A 15,721-nucleotide genomic window follows, 5' to 3' on the forward strand; every position below is an offset into this window, starting at 1 on the left:
AAGATTCTAATCCAGCTAGCAATCCAGCAGAAAAACAAGCATCGTATGCTGCCGGCTTAAGACGATTAAGGTAAATACTTTGTAATGTAACAGTTAACAATAGCTAACGAACATTGTCACAACAAACTGTTAATAACGGAAATATTTTAGCATACATTGCAATCTTGTAAGTCCAAGAGAGCACCGTAAACTGATGATTATTGTTTTAATGTGATGTTTTAACATGTATTCAGTTAGTATTGTGTCAACGATTAAGTTTGTTAATATAGATATAGTTGACAGTTGCTATTATATGTTGTATGTTGTATTTTAAATTGGACAAATAGATCTGCAATTTTTCTAATTTTGTACCCTTTTCGAAAAATATTTAAAGAAACAATCAAGAAATTGTATTTCACAATTATATTTCAATTTACGTAATATTTTGTATAATATTAGAAAATATCTAAAATAGAGTTTTCTTCGTGATTATACTTTTTGATTGATTTTATATCAATGTGTCTAAACAACTATATTGTTACAAAATTATTAATTTAAAAAACGTAAAAAATGTACCAAGTATACGCTCTTGTTGAAAAATAATTGTTATACAGCCATATTTAAAACACAAAATTCAGTATCTTCATATATTTTCATTTATTATTGCTTATATTCCAATCCAAGTGGTAGAAATTTTAATTCTTTAAAAAAAAAACAATGATGTCACAACATTGCGCTAATTAAAACAAGATACGTGTAAAATAATGTTTTCTAACTCAACTTAATTGTAAATATATTCTCAATTTTCTACTGAAGAAGAATTCTGTTTCATCCTAAATGATAGTACTTTTTTGTTTTATAACTTAAGATTATAAAATATTTAATACAAAAAACTTGGCGCTGCTATCTTAATATTTGCTCTAGCTCAATGAACGGTTATACATATATTCATGATCATACCGACATTCTGCTGCGAGCTCCCGGTGTGAAGCAATCGATAAGGCACAGCATCCGGTCTGTAAAAAGTACGTGCCTCGCGTGCTTGGTTGCGTGAGTTAATAAGCAATGTGAATGACTGAAAGATATTTAACCTCATTAAATAATGTTCACAAGTGCGCTATAAACTTAGTTTACTTGTTGGTTACGTTAAAATACATAATTTTTCTAACATTTTCCGCGATCGGATAGTAAAAAAATCTTAGGTTATCTGGGAATACGGCACTATTATGGCCGATATTTATAAAATTGGTTTTTATATTTAAAAACTTTGTAGCGAATTCGTCAGACCGCACTAATAGTGCGCCCTGAGTGCGAACTTTTTCAGTGCCACGCATTCGGCTTGTGCGTACTATCTCAGTATGTTAAGGTTGTCGTATTCGGCAAATGAAAACTGAGCCAATGTAGTGCTGAATTTATATTCGGACCAACAGAATAAACTGAACGAGTTCATGAAATATTGCATTGACGTTTCTGACAATGCAATTTGGCATAGCACTAAAGTGTTTCTACACTCGCACCATGTCAGGGCAGCACTAGAGCGAAGTCAGTGCATGTGTGCCGAATTCGCCATTAAATATTGTCTCAAGATGTCGTAAACCAATCACAGAGTTACATTATATCTTAAGACATTATCCACTTAAGACGGTTTTAAAATAAGAATAATCACCTATGAATAAATTTCAAGAAATAAATTTATTCTTAATGCAAAATAAGTAACGTGAATATGATATCCGCAAAAAATATATTATTTTATTTATCAATTCCTGTTAATTAGATAATTATACATGTTAATTAAATTTACGTGAATTTACACCTATCGGAAAGTACACAGAAAGTACATCGAAAGTACGCCTATCAGTACGATTTAGTCGAAAAATTATGCAGTTATGTATAATTTTTGACAACAATATAAAAATATATTATCTAATTTTGAGCTTGACGGAGAAAGCATAAACCAAGATAAAATAATAATTTATGATATGTTTTTATACATAAGATATATTTGCAATAGTACACCATAAGTGGTACATATGGAAGGAAAACATGCAGATTAATACAACGTAGCCTCGGTAGAATGTAATATATATAGACGCATGCAGAGGAAAAATAGCTATTATTTTCATATCCCCATCGTTTTCGCTCGAAAAAACCAGGAAAGAAGTTTCCGCGTGGCTGTTGTTAGGGAATTCACCGATGCCGAGCAACGTATCTGCGATCGGGCGGTTGCTTTTGAAGTAAAAAACGGCACGTAAAGTAGGTATACTAATTGAGAAAAATGTAAGCAGCAAAAAGTATAGATAATATACATTTATATCAAAAACAAAAAAATTATAATTTTATATTTAATAATTTTGTTATACAGCATTTACTGAAAAGCTTATGTATAAATTGTTTATATAAAATCTTATATTTTTCTTTTTTCTTCATATAATACGAGATTTTTTATTTCTTTATACTCAAGTAAAATATAATGTACATACGTTATTCTCTCTTTTGCAAGTAGAAAATATTTTCCTATGTATTTATGTTTAATATTAATGCGAGAGTCATTTGTCAAACTATTAATTCAAGGAAACTAAACGATAACGTTAATTAGATTTTAAATGGACTTTGAACAAAGCCGGTGCAGCATGCAAATCTGTCGGGACTCGGGACGATGGAAGACGGACAGACGAGGACGCAATCGACTCGAGCATAGAATGAAGAAGAAGAAAAGGAGAAATGGAATGTAGCGAATGAGGTCGCTGCCGTTGGAGGCAAACGACTGCGCTCTCCTGACTCCTCCTGGCAAGTTGCTTTCGAATACCACGGAATGACGGAAAACGGTATCCATTCACATTCCCGTAGTGACTAATTCGCGCTGTTTCTTACGTGACGCACGTGCATGTGTTCGAAGCGGTTATGTATCGCGGGGTACTAAAAAATTTGATCAACGCTATCATATTTCTCGAACGTGAAAATTTCATTACTCAGTTATCTGATTCTTTTATTGTCAGATAGCAAACTTTAAGGACAATTCAATTAAAACTTTAATTTTTAATACATTGATATCGAGGATATATTTGCAGAAAGTGTTAAATTTTGCAAACAATATTTTTTTGTCATTGGTATATGTATATATGACAATTAAAATTATGAAATTATAAATTTGAGAGAATATCTTTTTTTTTGTAAATTTATATATATTTATTATTTTATTAAAAGATACATACAAGGAATAATAAACTATTATTTATTCGATTAAAAAAAGATTATTTCTAATGTACATAATTAATTCGTTTTGTACATTGTAATTTTGATATTAATCGAAATTAATCTCTAATGTATAAAATTTAATGAAACAGTAGATAATAAAAACAAAAATACAAGTTATAGAAAATATCTTTCTTTTACACATAGATTTATTTAATGTTTTATCTCAGAAGATACAAACAAAGAGTAACAAACTTATTTATTAGATTACAAAAAAATTATTTCAAATGTAATTAATTCGTTTTAGTCGTACATTATAATTTTTATACTAAGTGAATAAATTAATCTATTATGCATAAAACTTAATAATACTTCCTAAAATGATTCATGTTTCCTATATATTAACTGTTAAGATAAAAAATATCTTTTACATTCGATTTTCATGTCATCAAGATGTAGAAGTGAAATTATTATATTAAGTTGAACAAGATGTAGAAGTGAAATTATTTTAACATGATTGATTTAATTTGTAAGCAATACATTTATATTAATTGCTGCACTTGATGAAGAGACGGTAGCAGGGTTTCTCTGGTCGAACCAGAGTTATAAGGGGTTTATCGTCACGCATGGTTATCCACGTGTTCGAATTTAATCGTATCATGTAAAAATCATCGCGAGATGGAACAGCAGGCTGATTAAACGATTGATATTTGTAATCGATAATTCCATTCGTGTAACTGCTATTTCTGCACACTTTTACTGCCTCCTCCTGCGACGTAACTTCCGATGGATAACATAGAGAATGCCATACACCATAAGAGCGTTGCATCACTTCGCCTGCAGCAGGTCTGAGAAGCAATTAAATAAATTCATAGTTATAGTGAACGTATGTTCATTGCTCCATTTTGTCAACATTTAATAACATTGTATATCATCCGTATAGCAATGATGGCACAGCTCATTTCAGTCAAGTCTCACCTGTCATCTGAGAGTTGTTGTACCCCTCTGCAATTCGTTTCGTCTTCGCCATTCGGACAGTCATTGTCGCCATCGCACACGAAATCTTGCGAGATGCAAGTAACATTTTTGCTTTCTCTGCACATATAATGTACATTTGTACATACATATATAATTACTAATTGTAATAATTTTTACAAGATTTGTCATTTATTCAGCAATATTTTCTAAAGTGCTATCAAAGATATGAGGGACATTTTATATGGCATATATTAATATTATCAACTTTGGTAGGGTTATAGACAACTAAATATAAGTAAAAAAATTCTTCCATTATAATCTGTATGTTTAATTAAGAGACTTGAGAACGACACACAGTTTTGGCAAAAGTACAGATAGAAAATTTATAAATGAAATAAGTGCATACATTTATTGTGTTATCGATTTCAATTTATATAACAATTATTTATTAATTTATTAATTATTTATTAATTTTAAGTTGGTTCCTCACAATCTAATTTCAAAATATTATGTATATTAAGTGTATTATTTATACTAAGTGAGTAAACTATAATGCATAAAACTTAAAGATACTTCTTAAAATGTGATTCATGTTTCCTATATTAACTGTTAAGATAAAAAATATCTTTTACATTCGATTGTCGTATCATGATGTAGAAGTGAAATTGTATGAGAACTGCCTAAACATAATAATTATTGAGATTTGATATCAATGTAAGAGAACAATCGAAAGCTCATAATAAGACTACTTAACCAATAATAACATTTTATTCGGACCGACAAGAATTAAACACTATAAGCTAAACTATAAGCGTATTCAGGCCTATGACGGTCAAAGCTAGATCTTTTTTGCTTAGGACGTTCGTACGGAATACAAGAAATCCAGGTTCAAGTCTCGGCCGAGGTAATATTTTTCGCAATAAATTTATTTAAGGTTTTCAGCACATTGTCAATTTAATTTAACTTGTGATATTATTGCAGTAGTTTACTTGCGTTAGATAAAGTCCGGAAAAATTTCGGCGCGCAGTTTGAATAACTACAAAAATATGATATATATATATATGCATGTACATATATATAGGGTATAGATAATTCACTGGGAATTATTTAGGCAAAAAAGATCTAGCTTTGACCGTCACAGGACCTAAATATGCTTATACTTATTGTTAGTGTTTAAGACTACATAATATATCATCGACTTGCATGACGAGAGAATATATATGAGCGATTTAATCACAATTTTAATTTAATGACTTGCCACATTAGGCTTAAATCAAATTTTACAAAAAGAGCGTGAGCGCGATTTGAATTTATTGTAATAATTTACAAACATATACATAAGTTTTAATTTAATTAATTGAATATGTAAAGTTATACTGAGGATGACCTAATATGAGATCGAAACGTTTAACAATGACGTTTATTATGTTTTATTTTATTATTAAAGCAATGTTTTTAAAAATTAATCTTTTTTACATTGATATCCAGTGCAGGCTTATATAATGCTTCTTATAGATAATTACTTAATATTATCAATCTTACGTATTGCATTTGAAACTGGTAATGGTACATTGACATTCTTCTGGCGATTCGTCGGTTTTATCGAGACAATGTCGTACCCCGTCACACAATCGTTCTGGCATAGTTAATTTTAAATATTCTGCGCAGCTACATATTACAGGCTCATCCGCTCCGTTCGAGCAATCCACTTTTCCGTCACAAAATGCGCTCTTCGAGATACACTCACCATTCCCGCATTGTATCTCCGACTTGGCGCATTCTACACAAAAATGCATTTTAAGAACATGTGCACAAAGAAGAATTAATCAACAATTAAATAAAAATTAAGCTAATAGATTTGATAAAACAAGCCTGCATGGTTTTTGCTGTTTAGAATAATTTCTCACAGTTTTTGATGCGTTGAATCCGTAAGTGAAAATGTTCTATCAGATTTTTGAGAAAAGTGAGGTTGAAACATCTAAATACAACGCGTTACACTTTTAAAAATAGGACGCGTCAAAGGTTTGACGCCCGCTGTAAAAGATTCGATATTATTCTTTTAAAGTACAATATCCAATCATTAATTCGAGCCCTTTTTGAAATCTCTCGCAGATCGAGTTAGTCAGCTATGAATTTTCAAAAATAGCCAAAAATAGTCAGAAACACGTTTTTCAGGCGTTTCTCTCACCTCATTTTTCTCAAAAGTTCAAAACAGCACAAAAAACAAATCAAATTGCAGACCTGTGTAATTAATAATTCTGCTTAGAGAAAAACATAATAGCAGCAACTATACTATATAAGTAAGAATTACATAAGTAATTTATATGTATGTAGAATTATTGCACATGCAGTTGCAATAACTATAAAAATTTATTTGTGTATATTTTTTTTAATTCTACATTATTGAAAATGATTTACTACTATTGGTCTCGTTTCTTCTTCTAATCTGTTGCACTTGTAAATACATTGCATTCTTCTCATCCGCACCGTCTCGGCAATCTATCACACCGTCGCATACCTGATTCCAAGGGATACATTGTCCAATGTTGCACCGAACACCGTCACATGCGGCTTCAGGCGTTGGTCGCGACACTTTCTCTGCAGTATCATCATGGAAAAGTTCAATCACGTTAAATTATCTCATTGTTCCGGTCATTGTGAAAATACAATCGACGTAAAGTTAATTGGATAATTAAAAATTAATGGTGTAAATGTGCCTTTATATTAGGTCGGGGAAAAAGTTTCTTCATATTTTTTAATTCAAAATTATGTATACAATATTTTTGTCAAAAATGAACGAAATTTAAATTTAAAAAAAGGGGTTTAAAGCTTTAAATCTGTACTTTCGAAAGATTACTGTATTTTTTGAGTTTCTGTGAGTTTGGTAATTTTTACATTTAAAAAACTACGAACTGAAAAAGATTAAAAATTTTCTTTTCGCTTTGAGGGTCTCTCACGTGTTCAAAAAAAAAAAAAAAAAAAATTTTACGAAAATTTTCGACTGCCAACCGTGAAAGCTTGAAGCTTTTCCTACAAAATCTTTTTTTTTTAAATGTTCCTATGATTTTTTGTTACTGAGTTATTCGCTAATTAAGTAAAGGAGCATTCTAACTTTGATTGCTCATATAAAATGCTCCGATAAAAATCATCATACCGCAATTTAAAAAACAGATTCTTAAAGCTGAAACTTTGCTTTAACGAATGATATAATTGTAACAAAAATTTTGCAACAAATGAAAAACTTTCGCAAAAAAATTTTTTTAAATACGAAGCAACTTTTTCCCCGACCTAATATTTATGCATAATAGCTTACCCAAAGTTTGCGTGAGATAAGCATGGATGTAATCAATGCTTGTCAAGTTCCGCGTGCTTCTGAAGCTGCATGGGCCGTCGTCTTCTTGAAATACAGCCGCGGGATACCATCCTTTCTCGCTGCGACAAAACACCGTACCGTTCCAATTCGAAGAAGTTCCATTAGTCTAAATACATACAAAAGATAAAATCGCCATTTGATTGCATATTTTGCATTGTCAGTTAATGAGTGAAAATAATCGTAGTTCGATTGTTATTATGAAACTTTACCGGACATTTAGTGCCTAAAGCTTCTACGAAACAACGATAGCACTTGTCGCAATTTTGGAGGATTGGTTGAAGAAAGATCGATTGTGTCACGTGTTCGTTGTCTGTACCGATTGCTACACATAAATCGTCTTTTGCCGGTGGATATATTCTGCGAAAATTTAACAAATAGTTATAAAAGAAAGAAAGAAGACAATATTTATGTGATAACGGATGAATAACCAATGTACACACTTTTTCTCTAAAAACAGCGGTTGCACGTAACGTGTAAAATTTATTGCAGTTTTCAAGTGAAGCAACGAGACATTTGTTCTTTCCACGTCCCTGATTTCGTCAATGATCGATATCTGTTGATGAGGTCCGTCCACGTAGAGAAACGAGCGACTTTGGCCGAGCAGAGCTGTCGTATAATTCTCTGATAATCTACAATTTATCCTTCATTATTACATCTCTTCACTGATATTTCAATCAAGAGAATCTGATGAAAAATAATTGTAATGAAGAACGATTAAATTGTACATAATCTACGCTTGACAGATGAATGGAAAGAATGATTTTGCTGAAGTATTTAATTAAAAATAGATTAACACAAACTATAAATAATTTTAGATATCAAAATAATTATATAAAGAACTCAAGCATGCGATTAACAATACTGCAAAGAGGGTATTCTAGCAATCAGTATAAACTTAATAATTGTTAATTATAAATGATTCAAAGTTATTTTTAGATCTTCTCTATTTAGCTAAATTTTTATATTTCGAGCACAAAACTGTTCTTCTTTCCATGCGTGCATTTTTGAGATAAGAAAGTATTTTGAATAAAACAGGACTTAGACTTACCTGATAGCTTCCGTGCAGCTCGAACTGGACAAAAGCCAGTCTAGTTCCAGGAGTAAGGCCGAGCAGTGATAACTGCCGTCGACGAAGATGGCCGCCAACCACGGCCACAGGTAGGTATGATTTCCGGTTCTCGGATCGATGACCACATGCGAGTCGGCACTGCTGCTTAAAACCGGTCTACAGCGAAACCGTAACGTCGTACACGTCTCGCTTCCCTCACTCTCCGCAACATGCTGTGGTAAAGGTTTATAACCCATCGTATTGTCCCACCTCCGCGAGAATCTTGTTTCTAGTATCGTTTTGTTCACAACGGCCTTATCCAATAATTGCAAACCCCTGCACACAATTCATGTCTTCTATAATTACTATTTTTTTATTATGTACTATCGAGAATAGCAATAATTAACGTATTTGGAAAATTGTACTTGAATAAATAAATCGATCATTTTTTTTTTAGAAACTTTTTAAGTAAATTTTTGTTCGAACTTGAGATATTAAGGGATTTAGAAGAACCTGAAAGGAGAAGTAGATACATAGATGTCTTAACGAATCACATTAATTATAAGCATTTTTTTCCAACATATTGGATCTACAGATTTGTTATTTACATGAGAAATAGAGACTCGTAATTTATAATGACTTACATTTTCCTTATATTATATCTTTGTAAAAATATATTCAACAATGAATTACTTCAGCGATTTAGCATACTGGAATTCAATGTTACGAAGTTGTTTTTTTTTTTAAGAATTGTGTTATTTTTTTAACAATAAAGTTAAATATCTTTTTTTTGTAAACTGCAATCCGTTATTTTATAAAATTCTTAAAGGTCTATTGTCATTACATTAATATTAGAGTTTCTTAATTAAGAAACTATGTAATATCTACAAAACTTTTTTCTCATTTATTTTTCAGAAACAACGTAAGTCATTATTTTAATTAGTTTTTTTTTTAAATAAGTTTTAAAAGTGATATGTTTGATTCACTTAACGTACGAGATAATAAGATATTTTGTACATATTTTTAATTATTTTTAGTACGACAGTTGTAAAAACTAAAACGTTTCTTTTATTTCTCCAAGATTTTTTAAATAGAGGATTTCTTAAACAACTAATTTAAATATTAGACTTTCATTGAATGGCTGAACATTTATTGAAAATCAAACGTACGTGAATCCGAGATATTTGCATAGGTTTTCTCCTATTATCGACGTTTTTGTATTATTCTCCAATATATCTGCTTGAGGACATTCTACATGCCATGTTTCGTTGTAATATCTACTAAGCAAACCTTCTGTGTTTAAAACGGACCAACTATCACTATCTACATTAACGTATTCCCCGTTCGTCAATGCAACTGAAAAAAGAATATTGCTACCGATTTCACTTGACAATTTTTTAAAGCAAACATTATGCAAAACACGAACTTACTGCAGTCAAGCTCGTCCTCGCTTAGAGAGCAATCGAAATTTCCGTCACACCTTTTCGTTATCGAAATGCAATCCCCACTCCTACTGCAATGAAACTCGTTATTCTTGCAAATACCTGAAACGATCGTTTCGTTAGATAGGCGAAATTAACGGCGAAAATATGTATAATTGAATATACCACAATCTTTTTCGTCTGTTTCATCGTCGCAATCCAGATGTCCGTCGCAAATCGCCGTGGGTTGAAAATTCAACAGATAATCTCTACATGTACAGTCCTCTTCATCAGTTCCGTCCTCGCAGTCTAAGTGTTTATTGCACCTTTTATTGATTTTTATAGTTTGGATTAGACTGAAAATGAGATAACATTTTTGATTCAAAAGTCTGAATTTTAATTAAGTCTTAATTCTAATGTTAAATAATTCAATTTTTCTTTTGTTGTATGCAATTATACTTGTTAAAATATATTTAGTATTCATTCATTTTTATACAAGTTATGATGCCACTTTGATTTTTTAAAATTAATTAAGTCTTAATTAACTCGCCTTTAACCTTTCGGAGTCGACGACGGATTTATTGGACCTACTTAATTATAAATCTCTTTATCAAAAATGTTAAACAATTAATTAAATTTTCTTTTTGTTACATATGCAAATTTGGATTATTATTATTAAAATATATACTTGCAATTAGTATTTATTAATTTTTATACGAGTTATGCCATTTTGATTCCTTGAAATCAATTGAAAGCGTCTTTTAATTAATATAAATTAAATGGGTCGTACAAATCCAGTGTCAGCTTCGGAGGATTAGTACTGAAAATTATAATATTTCGTAACTCACTCTGTGCAGGTAAATGTTGATCTAACGTTCGACATCGTTATTTCAGGCGTAGTCTCGTAGGTATCTACGATATTTGAATTTTCGTTATTGTAAGTCTGCGTTTCTGTCTGATAGAAGAAATAGGAAGAAGTAGAAATAGGAATTGCTTCTGTGTTCACTTCTATAAAATAAAAATCGATTAAATTCTGGTATTATAATATAAAATTAATTTTCTATTATTTCATTAAGAATCCGAGGCTTGACTATCATAAAAGGGATTAGCATAATTTACCATTTTTTTCTGTGATATCACTGGATACTTCCTTAGCTTGTGATTTTATGAATGTATCATTGGAATTCCCGTATTTCGCATAATTTGCTTTCAGAATTTGGCATTCGATTTCGTCTTCTGCGTCTAGACAATTTACAATTCCATCGCAATGATTCTTTATCGGCAAACACTTTTCTATGCTCGAATGACAGCTAAATCCTGGACACGAATCTAAGGGTTTATTCCCATAAAGAGATGCCACACGATTATCTACAAAATAAAATATGTTATTAAAATTAAATAGTAAACACAAGCTCATATAGAAAAGGCATTTTCTATTATAACATTTTCGTATTTTTCGTTAAGTAAGACTTACCTAAGATTTTAAACGTTTGCAGAATCCAATCTACGTAATAACTCACTTTCATGTAAACACCGGGCTCATCAGGACGTCCGCATCCGTCACCATGACTGATTAGGCCCGCCGCGTACCATTGTGATTCTAAATTTAAATTTCTGCAAGAAAGATTTTTGTAGTTGTAAAAATATTCAATGCTTTGTTTTCATTAATTATTACCTGCACATTAAAGGACCACCACTATCGCCCTGACAGGCATCGTGGCCACCCGCAGGATATCCTGCGCAGATTGTAGCGTTATTCTGATCAGCCGAATGCTTACACGATGATAGAATCGGCACTACTACTTCTCGCAAATGATCCGCTAAAACGAAATAAAAAGCAAATGTAACAGAAGTTTTGAGTTGAGTGACTAATGCATGAAAATAAATAAATAAGTGTTTAAAAAATGAGTTTTTTATGAATCCTCGACTTTTTCAAAAAGATTTGAAAATAAAGTTTATTTATCATTGTTTATATTATAAAACAAAAATCAACTGTGTCGATTTGGTGGAACAAATTAAAAACACGGGACTTGAGGCTGTTGTTCATACTCGTATACATATAGCTGCAATTATACAGGATGTTTTATTCTAAACGTAAAGAATCAAATATCTCTTATCTTTTTTAAACAATATTTTGATATGTGCTAAATTATTGCTGCATGTACACATTGTTCTTATATTAAATATAAATTGTTCTGGTTACCAAAAAAAATCGAGCTTACGATCTGGTCCATCCTCTTTTGTAGATCCCCATCCAATAGCAATACACATGGATTGCGGCGATGGGCTTACTTTCCATTCAGGACCCACGGTATTTGACGCTGGTAAGCAAACCTGGCGAATCCATCGATTGAAAAAGAGAGATTCGTTCAACATGATTACTGCAATGTCGTTCTGCATTTCTTCTTTTACGTAATTTGGATGAATCATTACGTATTTCGCTTTTCTCCACTGTGCCATTGGTGAAAATGATAACCGTCTGAGTATACCGGCTTGTATTTCGTAATAATGCCCTTCATATCTGAAAATTATTAGCAGAAACATCTTAAATCGATAAGAAAAATATCTGCGCTTAAGAAATACTATCATTTAGCGTCGTCTGTATCTGCGATATATTCGTTGTACGTATGTCCAAGTAGTCTTTGAAAATGCTCATACCCATCCATACAATGGCCTGCGGTCAGTATATAAACTTCACTTAAGATGACACCACCGCAATGGAAAAAACCGTCTTTATAAATAGCGACCAGGAAAGGCCAAGCTCTAGGCTGACTTGCTCGGCCGCCGACTACTCGCAATTGCGATCCGACGAGGGTATCATTGATCTGCTTTTGCATCTTCTTCTCGGACATGAACTGATTCGGCTTCAGAAGCCTCAATGTCTCCTGGTACAGCTTATTAAATCCCGCAATTTTCAAGGGGGATTGTTCCTCCATATGTCTTCTAGACATGTAATTATTCTTCGTCGTGTTGAAGGCGGGAGAGAAGTTCTGACGTGGAAGGGCTTTGGTGCCGCAAGGTATCGGCGGACATTTGACAAATACTGCTGTGCCCGGGCATGATGTCATCTTTATATCATTATTGTCGGATTCTATCACGTAAAGATTTTGAAAGATCTTAGACATACGAACAATTTGTATTTCTGGCATTGTTCTGTAAAGATGCATTAATTTATTAATAAATTGTAAATATACCTTTTTAATATACAGAGATTTAATTAATTTTATTAGTAAGTATTTTTTTGTATTTTTAAAAGTATAACTAATGCTTCGTTCAGATAGAATAAAATATCTTTGGAAATAGCGTTTTCTACAAAATAAAATTTTGAATTTAAAAAATTGTGAAATTTATATTTAGGTTTTAATTACATTTTGTGAGACTGTTGCCGACAAAAATTGACAACAACTTAAAAATGTGGATGACAATGTCGTCTACAAATAAGGGCCTCAGCACAAAGATGACCGTAACTGAAACGAGAAATGTGAGTCGTATACATATACGTAGTTATAAGTCAACGCACAATGTTTTGGTGTAATTATTGCATGTCGATACATGTAGTTACTGATTACGACTCACGTTTTACGACATTATGACTCAGTTTCGACCATTTTTGTATTGAGACCCTTTGAGTTTCAATTTCGAGGTGATAAAGATCAAAAGAATGTATCATATATCGGCGATAAGTGTCGTCGATATATGAATATAGGTATACGCAAGAAATAATCGACCCTATTGTCAGATACATTGTCAAACATGTCGGATACAAATCTAGTAATAAAAATGATAATTACTGAAATTTATCACCCACATTTATCTCTTTATATATTTTTGTTGTCTATAATATCGATGAAAACGTTTCTTGGCTTGGATAAAGTTAAATATCTATGTATATAAATATATTATAAATGCGTATGATTAACAATTAAATTAAAAATTAAAATTGCGTTTATCGATGACATACGTTAGCGGCAAACCAATTTCCGATTCGCAAGCATCCACCGCCCAAGATAATGTCTTTGAGCAAACGGGATGCCATTTTCCTCGTACATTCTTATGTAAGTATCCTTGAGTATAACCAACCGCAAAGATCTATAATCGAAATAATATATATATATATATATATGTGTATATATATATAGAAAGATAAATTGGAAAATATTTATCATAATTTATTACATTACGTGATTTGGCTGAAAAGTAATGTATAGTCGCACATAACTCGTCAACGAAAAGAGATATTCGAATGAAACAAAAAAGGCACTTTATTGGCTAAAAAAACTCTTTAATTACTTTTCAACGTAGTCACGACTTACAACTATATATTTTTCCTAACGGTGAACCAGTTTTCTCATTCGGTCGATGAAGAATTCCGGTGGTCTTTTCTTATTCCACTGTGTTTCTTTCAGTTCATCATCCGAAAAATGAATCCTAATGACATTCATCGTCGTTTACAAGCCGCATAGTGATGAAACCGTTAATTGAAACGAATATAAGTGTGCAATAAAATTTCGTCCATCGGGAGCTGGCAGATTTGGCGCCTTGCGGTTTTTACATCTTTCCAAATATAAAGAGGTACCTCTTAAGGGTATTTATTTTACTACGGATAATGAAGGACGCAGTAAAGTCGTGGATCGAGGAAAGGTCGCCGGAATTCTTTATTAACCGAATGAGAAAACTGATTCACCGTTGGGAAGAATATAATTGTAAATGATGATTACGCGTTAAAAATAATGGTACGTTCTTGTAGTCAACAAAGTGCACTTTCATTTCATTCAAATATCTCTTTTTCTTTACAAGTTATGTGCGACTATGCGTTACTTTTCAGTGACCCATGTATTAGATATTAAGTCATTTAGTAAATGTATAACTATCTCATCGCACATACATCGTTTGAACTCATATGTTCTAGAAGCATATTGCAGTCGAGCTCGTCCTTTCCGTTAGGACAGTGTTTTATCCCATCGCAACGTTGCGAAAGTAATACGCAATTATTGCTATTATAACGCTTGTCCCAGTCATCACAATTGAAAGATTCCATTGGGCAACCTAAAAATTTAAATATTCAAATTTAAAAATGCGTATATTTTAAATCCTTTTTCTACATTCACATGTAAGATTATATATTTTAAAGGATAAATATGTCACAAATTCATATTTTAAGCGATGTGATTATGTTTTATATAAGCCGCTTGCACATATGAAGAAGTTTCGTAGATAAAGTAGCTTCTAAGTTTAATCAGTATTTAGCGTCATCTGGTGGACAACTGCAGTAATATAAAAAAAGGTGTTATATCTATGATAAACTATTATTTCTTCAACAATGCAGTTATGGCTGAATATAATTGCCAACTGATCCTCAATTAGTTTTTATTTTGTTCAAGGCAATCGTAATGCTCAGTTGGTCACTTAGGTCTCTGCTGTGCCACATATATCGCTTTAATATTTATTTGGCTAAAAAATTAACTATATATATGTTATAAGTTCTAACTGTAAAAAAATAACAGAATTAACAAGCGTGTTAAAATTTGAATAGATTAATTATTTTTGATAAAAAATACACTCTTTTTCATATATTGTATACTTATGCATATATACATATGTATATATAAACGTATTGTACCAACAAATGTTGAAAAAATTCTTATCACATACAGAATGCAACGCAACATGCGAGCAAAATCAAATTCTTTTTCAATTTTTTAAAATGTGTATATATAATATATATAATAT

The 15,721-nt window shown here is 31.6% G+C and overlaps 1 protein-coding gene across 1 annotated transcript in view; it reads right to left on the reverse strand.

The window, feature by feature from the left end:
* Positions 1-3,718: 3,718 nt before the first annotated feature.
* The window catches only part of ndl (serine protease nudel), a 16,367-nt gene continuing 4,364 nt past the window's right edge, over positions 3,719-15,721 (reverse strand). Inside the window, exons 6-24 of the mRNA XM_018513434.1 lie at positions 14,877-15,037; positions 13,953-14,080; positions 12,650-13,144; positions 12,214-12,512; positions 11,667-11,811; positions 11,466-11,605; positions 11,111-11,359; positions 10,840-10,999; positions 10,178-10,347; positions 10,001-10,114; positions 9,740-9,926; positions 8,571-8,906; positions 7,963-8,151; positions 7,732-7,879; positions 7,463-7,628; positions 6,568-6,747; positions 5,692-5,929; positions 4,150-4,266; positions 3,719-4,019 (exon numbers count right to left, since the gene is read on the reverse strand). Coding sequence (XP_018368936.1) covers positions 3,719-4,019; positions 4,150-4,266; positions 5,692-5,929; positions 6,568-6,747; positions 7,463-7,628; positions 7,732-7,879; positions 7,963-8,151; positions 8,571-8,906; positions 9,740-9,926; positions 10,001-10,114; positions 10,178-10,347; positions 10,840-10,999; positions 11,111-11,359; positions 11,466-11,605; positions 11,667-11,811; positions 12,214-12,512; positions 12,650-13,144; positions 13,953-14,080; positions 14,877-15,037 — 3,923 coding nt within the window. The remainder of the gene's footprint in view (positions 4,020-4,149; positions 4,267-5,691; positions 5,930-6,567; positions 6,748-7,462; positions 7,629-7,731; positions 7,880-7,962; positions 8,152-8,570; positions 8,907-9,739; positions 9,927-10,000; positions 10,115-10,177; positions 10,348-10,839; positions 11,000-11,110; positions 11,360-11,465; positions 11,606-11,666; positions 11,812-12,213; positions 12,513-12,649; positions 13,145-13,952; positions 14,081-14,876; positions 15,038-15,721) is intronic.

The sequence above is a fragment of the Trachymyrmex cornetzi genome, unplaced genomic scaffold (genome assembly GCF_001594075.2).
Source record: "Trachymyrmex cornetzi isolate Tcor2-1 unplaced genomic scaffold, Tcor1.1 scaffold47, whole genome shotgun sequence".
Taxonomy (NCBI): Eukaryota; Metazoa; Arthropoda; class Insecta; order Hymenoptera; family Formicidae; genus Trachymyrmex; species Trachymyrmex cornetzi.